This window comes from Danio rerio, chromosome 15, assembly GCF_052040795.2.
Source record: "Danio rerio strain M-AB ecotype USA chromosome 15, GRCz13ab, whole genome shotgun sequence".
Lineage (NCBI taxonomy): Eukaryota > Metazoa > Chordata > Actinopteri > Cypriniformes > Danionidae > Danio > Danio rerio.
This window is the reverse complement of record NC_141035.1, coordinates 22,964,621-22,982,116: the sequence shown is the minus strand read 5'-3', so window position 1 is coordinate 22,982,116 and position 17,496 is coordinate 22,964,621. Positions and strand designations below refer to the sequence as shown.

Below are 17,496 nucleotides of genomic sequence, written 5' to 3'. Positions count from 1 at the left end.
TTTTTATTAAATTTATACCTTTAATCATATATATATATATATATATATATATATATATATATATATATATATATATATATATATATATATATATATATATATATATATATATATATTATTTTTTTTTTTTTTTTTATTTAATGAACTTATTACAGTAAAAACATAACTCCTCTTTTTTTAAACAATGGAGATCAATTCCGAATACACTTGTAAAGCTGCACCAGTCTTCTATCCATTAGTCACAGTGTGTTAATTAAATCTGATTTATTTACAACATTTAATTAAAACATTTAATTTCAGCTTGCTTTTTTGGAGCTCTACAATAAAACAAACTACCAAAAAAGAAAAAAAAAAGAAAAAAAACTTTCTCAAATGGGATGGCGGTCCAAATTACCAAGGGCCAACTTTGGCCCATGCACGAGCCCTAATTTGGGCATCTCTGCTCTAGATTTTGAACTTCTGTACAGTGAAGTCATGTTTTAATTTTTGTTTTTTTTCTCATGCAGTTTTGTGATGAGATTTCAAAGGTTAAAGTTTACCAGCCTTGAACTTTGCAATCAAACTGCAAAACTTGTCTGACGAACTTGCGTTTCAGTCTGTCGTATTCACATGCGTATGAATGGAAGTATATGAGGCGAAAAGTGCAGTGTGACTTTAGAATTTGCCCATTTCTGAAACAAAATGCTCTAAATGACAGTACTTTTTTATTTGAAAGTGGAAAGAAATATCAACAGAGCTTTAAGACTCATAAACATTAAGATTTGAATCACATTTTTGTAAAGATTTTGCCTTTAATTCTTAACTAACATTAAGACTTTACTCAAAGCCATACCTAATAGATCCATTCAGTAGGCCTGTCACAAAATTAATTTTTTGTGGTACGATATCTAGCATCAAAATTGATTGTGATAAACAATATTATTGTCATTTTAAGACCATTTTGACACTACAATGGCATTATAATGCAAGTACACTCTTCCAAAGAACACATAATATTTTATTCTTGAGAATCCTACATTCAATTTTAGTCATTTTAACAATTTAATAATACGCATTGGATTTTCTTTCATCAGGCACCCACATGAAAATATACTATAGTAATTTATAGTAAAAACTATAGAGTTTTATTTTTCCCATACTGTCACTGACACCTCCAACAGAGATAGAAAGGCTGCACAATCAGCTGAAATGTGTCTAGAATTAATTTTTGTATGGGCCATATATACTGCATCACCAAAAATTGATTGAGGACATGTTCACATGTTGTGCGATAAGTCAATATATTGATTATTGTGACAAGGCTGCTATTCAATCCAACAAAAATTTGTTTTCAAGTGCTCTCTTAATCTTTCCCCATAGCTGTATATGAATTAAGAGTGATCTATTGCTTTTTAGCTATGTTATGTATATCATATCGACAGCAACTTGACATAGTCCATACTCTATATGACAGAAAATGCAGAATTCAAATCCGAAACTGTTCAATCAGGAATTGTTTAGAAAGTCCAATCCAAAGAGAGGTGACCAGCCCTAAACAACTGCGATTGTCAGCACATTTCCAACAGTCGTGTTTAGTTTGTTTGAATTGATAATGTAAGCAACCATTCTTTGTAAAAAAGGCAGAGGTCCAAAAATATCTTAAGGGCGTTGAAATCTGAACCTGATAACAGCGAGCGTTTCTTTTCTAATAGACACTCCTATCTGGGACAGGCTTGATGGCTTATCTCCATTGAAAATTTGCAATATTTTGGAAAAGAAATCTTTCGTCATTGTTGTTTTTTTTTTTTCTCTCAGGCTTTTGGTTTGTGGGTTTGAACTGAACCAAAACAGTTAACAAAGAAACTGTCAAATCAGAGCATGAATGAACGGTTCCTGCCGGTTATATTTTTGATTGGGATGTTACGTAATCGTGCTCAGATTTCCAAACACTGATATCATTTGATTGGCGTCTGACCTTGGTTGCTGTTTTTTTTCTGGCTGTTGCGTCCCGCACCTTCAGGCATGGTGTGACTGGATCACAGAAAGCAGAAATCTGCAAAACAAATGCTGGAGCATTAAACAGAATCAATTTCAATTGGTCTATATCGCAGTGCAAGCTGGCAAATGTGAAATAAAGAACATAAGCAGTAAAAATAATAAAATAAATAAAAAACTAAAATAGCTCCTCATTTAATGAAGATTAGTCAAGAAAATGTATAATGTTTTAATAAAAATCTAAAAGAAAAAAATTGATATAAAATACAGAATAAAAAATGTAGAAATAATAAATAAAATAATTAATGACTGTAAAACGTTTATATTATTAAAAATAAAAAATAAAAAGTTTGAATTTAATCAATTACTTATTTGAAAAAATATGTAAAAATAAAAAAAGCAATAAAAGAAAATTAAAAATAACAAAATACAAAAATGGGTTACACTTTATAATAACTACACACTATGAATCATCTATTAAGCATTAACAAATAGTGAACTCATTATCTGTTAAGCACTAACTCTATGTTATGTTAGCAGTTTATAAGAACAGATACAAACACTCTATTCTTGACTCATAAGCACATTTGAAATGTGCTTAATAACTGTATTTTCATACTTTATTACTTTACTAAATTCAGTATTGCATTATTTTCAAAGCATTTGTATTTAAAAGTAGTTGGTGGCTTTTAAGATCATTCAGAATGAGTTAGTAAATGATTAATAAACTCTTCAAATAAACATATGTATATTTTATTATTCATGCATATAGTAATGGTAACTATTAATATTAATGCTTTATAATAATAAATGCTTTATTAACTCAATTCCATGCAGTTCTGTGACCTAATCTAAAGTGAGGACTATTTATGCTTTATAAACTCGTTATAAATGACAAAAAATGGCTCAGTATCAAATGAACAATAAACTTTGCAATCTTACCTAAAAAATAAAATTACTGTAAACGTTAAACATGGCCAAATAGCAGGAGTGTCAAAATACAATTAGAAATAAATACAAGTAAATAAAATTGAACATTTCAGTTAACATTTCAAAGTTATTTAGCAAAGTTTAAACAGCACTGTAATTTTATTTTAGTTAAGATTGCAAAGAGGTGACACATGGTGCAGTAGTGCTGTTGCCTCACAGCAAGAAGGTTGCTGGTTTGAGTCTCAGCTGGGTCAGTTGGCATTTCTGTGTGGAGTTTGCACGCATTTGCGTGAGTTTCCTCCGGGTGCTCCGGATTACCCCACAATCCAAAGACATGTGGTACAGGTAAATTGGGTAGGGTAAATTGTTCATAGTTAATGAGTGTGTATGAATGTTTCCCCGAGATAGGGAAATAATAAATACATGATAAATAATAAAAATCTAACTAAATATAAGTACAATACAGTTATTTAATATCTATAAAAACAAATAAAATGGTTTTATTTATTTCAATATTCAAAATTTTGCTTTATTAAAAAAAAACATTGTATTAAATTACATTTATTAATTTAATTAAATTTTAATAAACAATAAAAATGCTCAATTAGCAGAGGAGTGCCACCTCATTTAACTTTTATCTGACACAAGTCAGAACACTATTACCATCAAACAAATGTACATTGAAAAAAAACTATGGCAAACTTTTTTTATCAGTGCTAAAATGCCTTCCGCTTCTTTCATGAGAAGAGGAAGACAATGAAAAAAACCCCCAAAGGTCTGAGCCAAAGCAATTAAAGAGCTGAAACTGGATAGATGCTGCTTGAGAAAGAGGGGGGTTTCGTCTCGCTCTAAAATAAAAAAGGAGAAAATGAAACGTATGTCATGCTTGGCACAGACACAAAAATCTGCAGCTCTCTTTTTCCCAAATGTTGAGCATGTGTCCTGTCAGCGCAATTGGTGCTGCTGCAGGAAAAGGAAACAATGGGGAAAGACAGGGCTCCTCTATGATGTGTTAATGTTTATCATATCGTGACACCTGTGGCTCGGCCTTCACTCGCCAGACGACACCAGCAGGAGAGCAAAACATCTGAGAAGAAAAAACTACATTCATCCAGCAACCCGCCATAACTCAGAATAAGAGCACAGCATAGGGTACAAGTTCACCTTTCTCTTTTCGCTCTGATGTCTTGCAGTAAAAATTGACACTGGTCTTTTGCAAGGCTCTGATTTATGAATTCAATAAAGTTTTCTATCGTCTAAAGCAGGATTGTCTAATAAGAATAACATGATGAAAAAAAACACTAGCAGTAATGAAAAAATAATATTACTAAAACTAAGACTTTTCTATGTTGAAAGACGGTATTAATAAGAAATATATGTCATTAATAAAATAATTTTAATCATAATCATATTAGACTTAGTATGTTTCAATAAATGTATTTTATAATACATTAGATGTTGTACATTTTATATATTAATTTTCAATATTATATATTAGATTTTGTACATTTATTTATTTTAATATTAGATTTTGTACTTTTTATATATTAATTTATATATTATACATTAGATTTTGTACATTTTTATTTATTTATTTTTATATTATACATTAGATTTTGTACTTTTATATTTATTTTAATATTATACATTAGATTTTATACATTTTTATTTATTTATTTTAATGTTATATATTAGATTTTGTTCATTTTATATATTTATTTTAATATTATATATATATATATATATATATATATATATATATATATATATATATATATATATATATTAGATTTTGTAAATTTTTATATTATACATCAGAATTTGTACATTTTTATATATTTATTTTAATATTACATATTAGATTTTTTATATAGATAGACAGATAGATAGAGAGTGTGTGAGAGAGAGAGAGAGAGAGAGAGAAACTTAAAATCTCAATAAATCTCAATAGAATGTAAACATTAAGCTCATTCATTTAAATGAGTCAAACAGGCGATGAATTACAAAATATTTACACTTAAGAAAAGGTAAATATTATATGTTTAAACATAGAAAATGTTTCAAAGTAATAACCTCATATTTTATAAATACCAGTAATACCTTCTCACTAAATACACGGTTTCTTGAGCTTATTCGGGTAGAAAAAAAATCCTAATCTTCTTTAGTCCAAAAATCAAATTAAGCAAAATATTTGAACAATGGTAACACTTTACATTAAGGTTGTATTTAATAATGATAGTTCATGCATTAACTAACATGAACAAACCATGAACAATACATTAATTGCAGTATTTGTTCATGTCAGTTAACGAAGATACATTTTTTCATTGTTAGTTCATGTTAACTCACAGTGCTTAATAATGTTAACAAAACATGAATTTATATGTTAATAATACTTTAGTAAATGTTGAACTATGATAAATAAATGCTGTATAAGTATAAGTAATTAATTCATGTTAATAAATACATTGACCAAAACAATATACATTTAATTACTATGCTGCTCTAAATTTATACCATGTTGCCATATAATAAATTACGACTCAATTCATAGTTTCTTAAACATGCGCAATTGTCTAAATAAAAGTTAACATTCATTCATTCATTCATATATTTTCCTTGACCTGGTCTCTTTATTCATCAGGGGTGGCCACAGCGGAATGAACCGCAAACTTATCCAGCATATGTTTTACACAGCCAATGCCCTTCCAGCTACAACCCAGTACTGGGAAATACCCATACACACTCACACACAATGGCAAATTTTCTTTATTCATTTAATTTCATTAACAGAACTGTCTGATTTCTAGTATTTAGGCAAGTATGGGTAGCTAAATTAGGCAAGTATGAGTAATCCCTTACTTTACTTTTTCAGCAGAAAAGTAATTTAATTACAGTAAATAACTTTGCAACTAATTACACCAAACACTGATTACAGTAAATAAAATCTAAATATAAAATTGCAAATGTAACACAGGTGGCATGGTGGCATAGTAATTAGCACTGTTGCCTCACAGCAAGACAGTCGCTGGTTTGAGTCTTGGATAGACCAAATGGCATTTCTGTCTGGAGTTTGCATGTTCTACCAATGTTCGCATCAGTTTCCTCTGTTTCCTCCGGTTTACCCCACACACATCCAAACACATGCACTTAATTGGCCTTAGTGTATGAGGGTGTGTGAATGCAAGTGTGTATGGGTGTTTCCCAGTACTGGGTTGTGGCTGGAAGGGCATCTGCTGTGTAAAACATATTCTGGTATAGTTGGCAGTTCGTTCTGCTGTGGCGACCCCTGATAAATAAAGGTACTAAGCTGAAGGAAAATGAATGAATGAAAAAAATATTAACTTGACAATGTACGCATCCCTAACCATTATATGGCTAGTTGCACTTTATTCCTCACATTCAGCACCTCCTGTCAGATCAAACGTAAGACATTAAGTCCCAAGTCACTATATATAAAATAATCCTATGACCCAAAGAGGCCAGAGCACGCCCGGGCGTGATATGAACGAGCTCCTGTTATTTAGGCAGCTCTGTTTGTCTCCACACTTCAATTGCAGTGAAAACACTCAGAGCCAAGCGTAATGATCTGTTTTGGATGTCTCGTAACCAGTCGAAATTAAAAATTACCCTGGCACTTTTCCACGCACTGTCCTTCAGAGTGTTTCTCACCGCAGTCCCCCAGCTCCTTTAAGGCCCGTTTCCAGCTCGGCCTCATTAAAGGCATCTTGCTTCCTGTAACTGCTAGCATGAAGCTTGTTGAGCACTACGAGTCTTTGCGGTTCAAACCCCATGCGCTTTTTTGGCTCCAGAGCTTGTTTGCTGCGAAATTCCCAAATTCCAGAACTGGAATTGTGGTTAAAATTAACTCGCTTTCCGACAACAGCTTCTAATAGTGAATAAATGTTTCTGTCGGAATAGGGTGGGGGGGGGGGGGGGGGGGGGGTTGGGGTTGAGAGTACTTTTTGAGGCCACTAACATCTGGTTAGCCAGCGTAGAGGTTAGCATGAGGTTAGCAAGACTCGGCTCTCCCTAATGCAGAGCAGCCAGTCTCCATACATCTTCCAAACACCCTGACGGGCTCCTCGAGCAAAATTGCAACTTTGTCATAATGAAAAATGTGGAGCGGGAGGCCTTTTTCCACCCTGTAATTTTCATTACAGTTGCATCTCTCGTGGCATCATTCCAGGTGCATCCGTACAACAGTCATAGAGACAGAACTAGCTGCTGACAGAGTCCTGTTACATGAGAGAGCACAGCTGGGCTGATGTGTGCCTGTTCCTGCCTGCACATGTGTCTGTGTGTGTTGGGGAGTTTTCTTTTGCGTGTCTAAGGGTAGAAAAGCTGAATGACAATTATATGTTGGCATGAATGAGTTCACGGTTTCTTGTATTATATCAAGTGTCAAACTCTTACAAATACTAATTCCTAAAAGGTTTTCACAAATAAGGGTTAAGGTAAATGACACTGCCAGAAAAATTATATATATTACATTTGTTGGCATGTTTTGTTAATGATAGCTAAATACTGGTATAGGCCTGTCAACCAACTCTAACAACCACTGACAAGTCAGGTGGCGACAAGTCACTGTCTTTATGGGTTATTAACTGAACTATTCATTTACCAATTGGTTCAAAACGTCTGATACATTTTAGAAATGGAGCAAGTGACGGTCTCTATGAATGGATCAGCGAATGATTTGTCCTAAAAACAGATTAATTCATGAATCAAACACCACTGTATTACAAAATTATGTGTTCAAATTGTACTTGACACTACTTGTGCTGTACTTGACAACATAAAGCTAAGCTAACTGAGTGTGTTAGAGATGTTAAAGACTGGATGACCAACAATTTTCTTCTCTTAAACTCCGACAAAACAGAATTATTACTTATTGGGCCTAAATCCTGTACATAAAAGATCTCACAACTCAATCTACCATTAGAGGGATACAAAGTTAGCATTGGCTTTACTATAAAAGATCTGGGTGTCATATTAGACAGCAATTTATCTTTTGAAATTCATATATCCCATGTCACAAAAACTGCTTTCTTTCATCTGAGAAATATCGCTAAATCACGAAGTATGCTATCCATCTCAGATGCAGAAAAGCTAGTCTATGCTTTCATGACTTCTAGGCTGGACTACTGTAGTGCTCTGTTCGCTGGTTGCCCAGCATCCCCTCTCTTCCAACCCATCACTGGGAAACACCCCTACCACTCTCATTCACACACATACACTATAGACAATTAAGCATACCCAATTCACCTGTAGCCCATGTCTTTAGGCTTGTGGGGGAAACCGGAGAATCCAGAGGAAACTCACGCGAACACGGGAGAACATGCAAACTCCACACAGAAATGCCGACTGACCCAGCCGAGGCTAGAACCAGGGGACTTGTTGCTGTGAGACGACAGTGCTACCCACTGCGCCACCGTGCTGCCCCCTTTTGTGCTCAACAGAAAAAATAAACTCAAGCAGGTTTTGAACAAGTGGAGAGTGAGTAAATGATAACAGAACTTTTGGGTGACCTGTCCCTTTAATGTTGAATAAAAATCTTTATTCACAGCTTCTTTAACAAGCCACAAATTAACTGTCCACACATTTACTGTCCAACCAAAAAGATTTAAAAGAAAAAAAGCAAAACTTCAGGTTTTAACAATTAATAAACACATCACAACTGTTGCTTTTGACACAGAACTGAAAGAATTATCAACAGATGAATTCATGTTGCTAACAGAACGCACTACTATAAACACACTCACACCCAATTCAACATCCATCTATCTAAAAACTACCAAACACATATAAACAGAGGTGTGTGTGTGTGCGTGTGTGTGTGTGTGTGTGTGTGTGTTTGTGTGTGTGTGTGTGTGTGTGTGTGTGTGTGTGTGTGTGTGTGTGTGTGGAGGGCTAAAGATGTGTTTTGATTTCACAAACTGACCTGTTCACAGAGTGAGGTCAATGCTGATGCACCCAAACACATAAATAAACAGAAGCGTGACTATTGTAGCCCAAGTGAGGAGGGGTCACTACAGGCCCTGCTGCTCTATTGTCTTACACTGACAGTTTTGAAGGTTATTGTTTTTTTTCCAGCTGACCTTCACATTTCCCCGGAGCCGGACCACAGCGCTGCCATCCACCTCACAGCTCCCCCCGAAATGTCTGCCACCAGAGTCTTTAGTCTTTTCCTTGTTCGGTTAAACAACAAAGACTTGGCCAACACAATGGATAATGCTCAGTTGGGGTGGTCGCCTGTACTTGCACAGATGCTGCTGAGGAAATGCACTGGGCATGTAAGTAAAAGGGCAGTGAGAAGGGGAGGAGCAGCAATGCAGGCCACACCGCATGCGGTCTGCTATCAGATATGGTCAACAGGTGTTTGAGGAGCCTTTTGTTTTAAGCTTTTGTTCAATAATGCATCTAGTACTTTAATAAAGGATTTGTACTGTACAATATGGTAATGATCCAACTGCTTCTCAAAGCATATCATGACTGGTTAGAGGTGAAACAAAAAAATGTTTAACTGAAGACATGGAGCTCACTTCTGCTTTTAGGAGACACAACCACTTTTTTATATAAACAACAACAATATTATATTTAATAAGACTTTGTTTTATGAAAGATGAAAAGATGAGTTGTAGCTAGTTTTTTTAATTGATTCAACGTCAAACCAAGCATCTGCCAGTCATTCACATCAGAATGGATTCCAGCAAATGCAGAATCTAATTTAGTCAAAACTAACTTTGTTCTGTTATGTAACAGATTGGTTTGGCTTAAGTATAAACTGATATCAAACTAATCAAAAATGTAATAAACTGTAGTAAAAGCCATATTTTCTAGTTTTACTGTTGTCAAAGTTATGTTGCCTTTGTAGCCAATAAAATGTTTTCTCATTTTACCATATCAATGAAATGTTTTTTTATTGGTACATGTCAACAGTTTATTAAGGTATGCACACTGCCCCAAAAAAATAGTCAAGTAATTTCACTTTATCAAAATTTATGTTTTATAATATTTTAGGACATTAAATTGGTCTAAAATTGAAGCCATATGCATGACCATCTTTTATCGGTCAAACGTTTGGGGTCAATTTTTTTTTTAAAGAAAATAATTTTTTTTTCAGGCAGCAGTTTTTAAATGTCGATCACCATAGACTGACGATTCTCCGGGGGACCAGATGTGTGCTTTTACAATAGTTTATGTCACAGGTGTCAAACTCAGTTCCAAAAGGGCTGCAGCTCTGCACAGTTTAGTTCCAACCCTAATTGAACACACCTGATCAAACTAATTGAGTCCTTCAGGCTTGTTTGAAACCTACAGGTAAGTGTGTTGGAGCAGGGTTGGAACTAAACTGTGCAGGGCTTCGGCCCTCCAGGAATTGAGTTTGACACCCCTGGTTTATGTCATCAACAAATGCATTGGAATCTCAGCGAATACTTGCCTCACAAACATAGGAAATATATGCACAAAAAGCTTGAATGTACCAAGTGCACTTGAAAACAAATGTTTATGTTTTGTAATCTGTATGAAATGAATGCGAGGTACAGTCCATCCTGCCAAACGCACATCACATGACAGCAGCAACTACTTAAACGCCCACAAACTAAAAAAAAGAGTCACTTTCATCTCTGGAGGAGATTCACGATCAAGACCAAGCTGTGGATTATTCAGAAGACCAGTGTGATCTGACGAAGCATTATCCAGAGGATGATAATGTGTAGAACAGCCATATATAAAATTGGTGTCTTGATCTCATTCATTTTGAGTGCGCATGCGCATTACCTGAAAAATGTGATTTTGTTTGATTAATCAAACGTTTAGAACCTAAACTTATTAGACAGATGATGTTGAATTTTATTGATGGTTCCAAATTAACGTAATGGCAAACAGTTTTGAAGAATTTAATGTTTCCCCATTCAGACAGAATGCCTGAGCAAAGATGGCATTTCAAAGACCGCCGAGTGAAAGGACTTGCCTTAAAGGGACTTTAAATATATAATATTCTAATATGAAACATAGAATTTCCATAGTAATGCAATGTCTAATTTCAAGATAGTTTTCATGTGATTCATTTTGAGTATGAATTATATCAAAATACTTTCAAATAATATAATATTTTAAACAATATTAAATATCCCAAAATTTGCTAAAAAATTTTCAGTTGTGTTCCAAAGATGAACAAAGATCTTATGAGATTGGAATAGCATGAGGGTGTTTAAATGATGGCAACATTTTCATTTTGTGGTAAACTAAAGATTAAAATCACTGCTTGAAAAAAAAAATGGTTACCTACCTGCTAACCCACTCTAATAAAAAAATGTTATGTCAAAAAATGAATGCTAAAAAGCCAAGCTGATCAGGTTTATAATGCATCCAATTCTTTCTTTCCAGACTGTTCCTACCAAGCTAAATCTTCAATTTATTTCATGGACATTTTGTAGCTTTGGATTTTGCAGTTTTGGGAATTTGGCTTACATTTTGAAATGCCCCATTAGTGCAGAGTAAAACAGCTGTGCATCAGTAATGCAGACCATGTGAGAGCATAGAAATTTGTCCATCATCAACTGGCCAGAAAACGAGCAGAGCTTTCCCTGACATTCACACTATGAAACAAGGCCAGTGACCTCACGATGGCCAATAGAAAGCAGTTTATACAGTTTAAAAGACCCATTTTCATGGTTCTTCAGAGATATGTCAGAGTTGCACAGAAAGACAATAATTCCCCAGAGAACTTACAGTAAGGGGAAAGAGTTTTGGCCGAGAGGGCTGAAACATCCAAGTTCCTAGGGCTCAATAAACGTGTCATCGGGTGTAGTGAAGAGTGGGGCTATAAAAAAAAAGGCATGTAGCCCTGACTTCTTGCCTGCTCCACCAGGGGAAATTCCCTTTGTCTTAGTGTATGCAACTAATTATAGCAGAAAAGCTGTGCAGTAAATGGTGTCTATAAAATAATAAGTGTCTGTCCATAAAGTTCAAGGTGACAAACTAGCATGCAGCTTCATCAATTAATCAGCGGTGGGAAAAGGGGGGCTAATGGACTATTTAGTAACCAGGAAAAGGAAACTCTGTGTCATTCATAGAGTTCCCAAGCCTGGAACGTTAAACAGTAATATATTACGACCAGGAATGTCTCTAGCAATCAGCGATAAGAGATAAAAGAAAACAAATGGACAATTATCCAGACAGGGCAAAGTGTAGACTGAAGATATGAAGCAGAACTGGCGTGAACTTTGACCGGGATGAAAGCACATGGCAGAGGTGAAGACAGAAACCTGGGGTGATCAAGAGAGTGACAGAGAAGTGCAGAGGGGTGGAGACGTATTATTATTACTCACGGAGGATGCTGCCATGTCGGGCAGAAAGACAGTGTGGTTTTGAGTCACCAGACAGAGGACGGCATTCACAGCTGTGCGCTTTCACACACCTGCACTTGGAAACTCTCACAAACACAACCCCTCCGTCACCAATGCAAACACAAGACTCCTTGAGATGGAGTCAGCAAACTGCACCACCAACAACTTCGCCTCCTCCCAAAACCAACCGCTCTTTGAACCACTTCCAGCTCTTTTCTTCTCCGCCAGTGTCGGAAATGCCACTGTTTAAGGGAGATGGTGTAAAGTCAGGCTGTTGGCTGCTAAGGGACTCTGCTCTTGTATACATGCTGTGGGCTTCAGAGGTCGGAGTTAGGGAGGAATGTTTGCATTACTACCTCCATTAAATCTCTACATGTACATCTGCTGGACAGCTGCTATTATGTGGAAATATCTGAAAGCATTTGCATTTGAGATGAAAATAACACATCAAAAGCCCAACCTGGTGGAAAGAGTACTGGAAAATCATACTAAGTTAAAGTACTATTACTTGCCTAAAAATGTAGTGCAAGTAGGGTAAAAGTGTCAATAATAAAAATACTCAAAGTAGGAGTAAAAAGTATACCCTTCAAAAATACTTAAGAGTAGAGACTAGAGAGTATTAAACTGTAAAAAGCTGATGCATTTACATGTAATTTGTGGATGTTTGTAAACGTAACATTCTGTAGTGTATTTAGTTATTGCCCAGCAGGCACACAATGCCATAGGACATTAATATTAGGTTAGATTTAGATTGTGACATCAGGTGACCAAAATTTTGTGTCTAGCCAGATTCTAAGGACAAGGTTATTTTGATGCCTGTCCAATAACGACGTCAAATAATGTTGATATTTGGTTGATTTTAGGTTGTTAGAAAGAGACCAAAATCCAGAACAACATCTTAAACCATCGTCATATTGACGTCAAATAATGACATTTATTTGTCGGGTATGGCAATCAAAATCCAACATCTAATAGACGTTATAGTGGTAACCTTCACACAACAAGCTCTAACAAGCTGTTGATTTTAGGTTGGACATTGGACATTGATGTCAGCCTGACGTTGGGTTCTGAAGTCAACCCGATTTTCATGTCCAAACAATATGTAACGTCCCCTCTACATTAGGGTACAACATCAATCTGACGTCATGTTGACTTCTTGTATTGAATGCCACTTCAGTCATGATACAGTAAACAGTCAACATCTTATCACTGACATGCATCTAAACAGTCTCAGAGTCAATGCGTATAAAGATTTTAAACATATTCTTTTGGACACTTTTAGTGTTTCCAAACCGTTTGCTGCATTTATAAATCACTCATGTCTTAAGGTAGTTCATTATGATGCGATTTACCTTTAATGTGTGATGTAATTGAACAGGAATCACAGGACTGATTTTTCTAATCCCCATAGACAAGAAAAAAAAAGTAGTGGCTGCAGGTTAGTGGAGTAAAAGTACAGATGCTGCACTAAAATTGTACTCAAGAGAAAGTAAAAGGTACACATTTTTAAAACCTCTTTCTTAAAGTAAAATTTCTGAGAAAAACAACTTAATTACAGTAATTTGAGTATTTGTCATTTGTTACTTTACACCACTGAACCCAGCCCAGGTTGCATCATTCAAATTGTATGAGAACACTTGTACACGTGCATTTAGCAAAGTAAACAAAATTCTTAATACCAGCTTGATCATGCCATCATACATACTACAGTTATTGCATACCTTGAATTATTTAAAATAACTGTCAACCAGCTCAGAGTGCGGTTGAGCAATGTTTAGCTTAGCTTAGCATAAAGCATTAAATCAGTTAGACCATTAGCATCTACCTCAAAATGGGACTTTCGATAATTGTTCTATTTGATAATTCGATAATTGTAGCTATACTGTGTACGAACACTGACAGAAAATGCTATGTTGCTAGTTTCTAGGCCAACATGGCTAGGAACTAAACTCTCATTCTGGTGTAATAATTAAGGAACTTTGCTGCTGTGTAATAGCTGCAGCAGATGCAATGATTTTATGAAGCCCCTAAATAATTGTCTAACTTCCACCAATTTAACCAACATGACCCCCTGCTTGCACAGGGAGTGTGCATTGCAACCATGGAAACATTTGTGAGAGACATAGAACATATTTAATTATCCTAAACTGTGGACTGTTCCTTTAAAAAGTGGAGTGTACCTTCAGATCACTGAAGTCACTTCAGATTACCTAGTAATGGTGTGGATGTGACCTGGAAAATGGCCCAGGTGCAAACATATTCATTGGGGATCCACCCTGGAGGCTAGTTTTACTACTCAGTGTAAAAAACCTTAAAGATGCCAACGAAGAACTCATCAGTGCCAATTTGCACTGCTCCGAATGACATCAACAGCCTATACATTACCCCTGACACTGTCTGTTTAAGTCTATTGGAGCTTGTTTTCACCTGTAGAACATGCAGAATAGGCATCTGTTGGGTTGTAAAATGTCTGAGAAGTAATGTGCTTTTTTTTTTGTTCATCTTTCAGTGCAACATGAATGGGCCTTAAAAGTGTGCCATACAAATAAACCTGAAGTAAACTTCTGGCATCACAGATCAACTACTGCATAAAAATGACAGAATGATAGATGACACAAAGTACCCAAGCTGCACTTTACACCTCAAACTGTACAGCATCTCTCCATAAGGAACGTGCATATGGAGCTGGGAAGCTCATCAGCCCGTATTCTTGTAGCTGAGGTGCACTGGGAGGAAACAGGGATTTGGCATATTCCCTCTGAGCACTTAGGAGAAGGAGGAGGTTTGTCTCCTAAAATCATGGTAAACTAAGCAGCAGGTCGGCATTAGCAAGGACAGTTTTCCAAGTGAATAAGTGGATGCTGAAAAGGGGATGTTGGCTTTCAAAGCAAACAGAGCTTTGCATGTTAACCTTCACATTGAAAGGTCCAAACATCCAGAGGGAGGGTTTGGCTGACTTCCTGCCTTTTAGTTCAGATTCCATAACCAATCCTGAAGCCTATTCTTCTCTTGATATGATGAAAATGACCAAACAATACCCTTTTCCCCCCTAAAGCCCCAATTGGGCGAGTTTTAAGACTTTTTTTGTCCTGGGATTTGCTGCAATTTTCAAAATAGCATAATAAGCTGGAAAAACACTGAACTGTCATTTGCGGAGAGCTTTCAGAGCTCAAATCCATGAGTGTTGACATTTTTTAGGAAATTTGGACCTTGAACCTGGTTGGTATTGTGTTTTTACCGAGTATACATGTGTCTTTCAAGTTTAAAGGAAAATAAACATGACCCCACTGATCCTGACTGATGAAATGACAGAAAAAAACTGTGTGCTGTGTATTTAGATCATAAAGTACACACACACAGTATGAACTTACAAAACAGCAGCACTGTACTGTAATTGAGAAGAGCTGGGATGCATTAAATATGTGTTTTCCCCCCATCAGTCAGATGATTTCACTGATCCAAGCTGATGGAGAGTTTCTATCTGAATATCAAATGGCATATTTCGGTCTTAATGCAGGCACATACAGATCACTGCTTGTAACGACTGACATCTTTTCAATGAGTTTGTATTCCCGGCTGAACTAACAAGTGAGTAAATTGAGACCAGACGGGATTCGAAGGGAAGTTTTATTTGTCCACCCCGAATAGTCAGCATTCCAGCTGCTAAAGAAAATAGTGTTTGTTGAGCAAGAGGGGGGCTGTAAGAGCAGTTAAGAAAGCCTGGACTTTAAAAGTCTGACAAAAGATCTGATGCTCAAAGCAATCCCATGCTGAAGGGTTTTCCACTGCTGCCCATTAGCTAAGGCTGAGGTAATATACATCCCAAGGAATGAGTCTATAACCTGATAGAAAAAAAAAAAAAAAAAGTCTTGAATCAGCCCATGTTGGCTGGCTGGTCATTTGTGATTGGTAAACGTTTTAGTGAACTTGAAAAGCATCTTAAGCTGGCAACAAGTTATACAGCAATGTCCTGCTGAAAAAAAAAAGATTTAACCCAACCTAAGATGTTTGCTGGTTTAAGGTTATTCGCTTAATCCATCTAAAAGTTTAAAACCCTTCTAAAAATAAGACAACATTTGATTTGTCTAGACTGGGAGAACATTTAAGTTTTATGCATGTAGGCTTAAATGAAACGAAAGCACACATTTTAGGCAAACATAATTAAGAACTGGATGACAAGAATTAATCTGGGGTGAGTAAACAGACCCACTTTGACAACAAGACAAAAGGAGGACTTGTTGGAGTTAACAAAGGGGTTTTAGAGGTCCAAGCCATGATGGTGATAATTATGATGATGAAGCTGAGATAGAAAAAGTGCCATCATAAACATACTGAATTGCACACATATTAATACACCAATAATGTGTGAAACACGCATAAAAAAGGTTGACAGGAAGAACCTAATTTTTTTTTTTCTCACAGTGATGCCAAAGAAGATTTTGGAGGGTTAGCAAAAGAAGATTTTAGTTTTTAAATAACTATTTTAATGATGTGAATAACATTTTCTCAATCTGAAAAACTATTTACAACTGTAAATAACCTTTTGTGAGATTACAGTTTTCAGGATATTCGTCATGAAACCACATGATGTCTTTATGATTCAGTGTGTCTATCAATCTCAGTTTAATTAACTGTCTGATGATAGGTGCTCTCATATTTCCCTTATCTTCGATCGTGAGAAAAATCACAGGTCTGAAATAGTTGACAAGCTGTGACACATACCTTTACAGGTGTGCTGATCGGAGACATCAAAAGTAACGCAGCCAAAGTACGTACAATCCTACATCCCACTTAAATGAACAGGATCAGCAGTTTTACCAGCTCGCGCGCATCAGTGCGTATTCCTGCTTGCTTCCAATAAACAACGCGTCCGGCTTGGCTTCTCGTATTGTAATGTCCTAAGCAACGCTGGGTGCTCCAGTGTTAAGTTTCCAGCTTTCTCTTAAGTCTCTCCACTGAGTTTGAGGTGTCATCTTCACTGCGTTTACAGCTCACGCGAACATATACAAGATATGCGTCACGCACTACAGACGTTACGCGCTCGCGAACGCTAAAAGTTACGCATTGAACATCTTCACTTAAGTTTCTTTGTCTCTGTTGTACACTGAAACAAGAGTAAGACTTCCTTAAGTGTGTATTAATAGAAAAAAAAACCTAAGAAATTGTCAGAGGAGAATGAAGAGAGTGGACAGAGTTTGGAGGCTGCATGTGCCTTGAAAGTAAGTGAGCGCGAGTG

The 17,496-nt window shown here is 35.9% G+C and overlaps 2 protein-coding genes across 3 annotated transcripts in view; both read right to left on the bottom strand.

Annotated features, from left to right (window-relative positions):
* Positions 1-17,485, bottom strand: part of plekhg2 (pleckstrin homology domain containing, family G (with RhoGef domain) member 2) — a 63,468-nt gene extending 45,983 nt beyond the window's left edge. For both annotated transcript variants that reach the window (XM_087284086.1, XM_087284085.1), the window contains exons 1-2: positions 16,983-17,485; positions 1,955-2,032 (exon numbers count right to left, since the gene is read on the bottom strand). In XM_087284086.1, the coding sequence (XP_087140212.1) occupies positions 1,955-2,003 (49 nt within the window). In that variant the 5' untranslated portion in view covers positions 2,004-2,032; positions 16,983-17,485. The remainder of the gene's footprint in view (positions 1-1,954; positions 2,033-16,982) is intronic.
* Positions 1-17,496, bottom strand: part of LOC147833651 (uncharacterized) — a 734,785-nt gene that overhangs the window by 480,140 nt on the left and 237,149 nt on the right. The gene's annotated exons all lie outside the window — the stretch shown is intronic.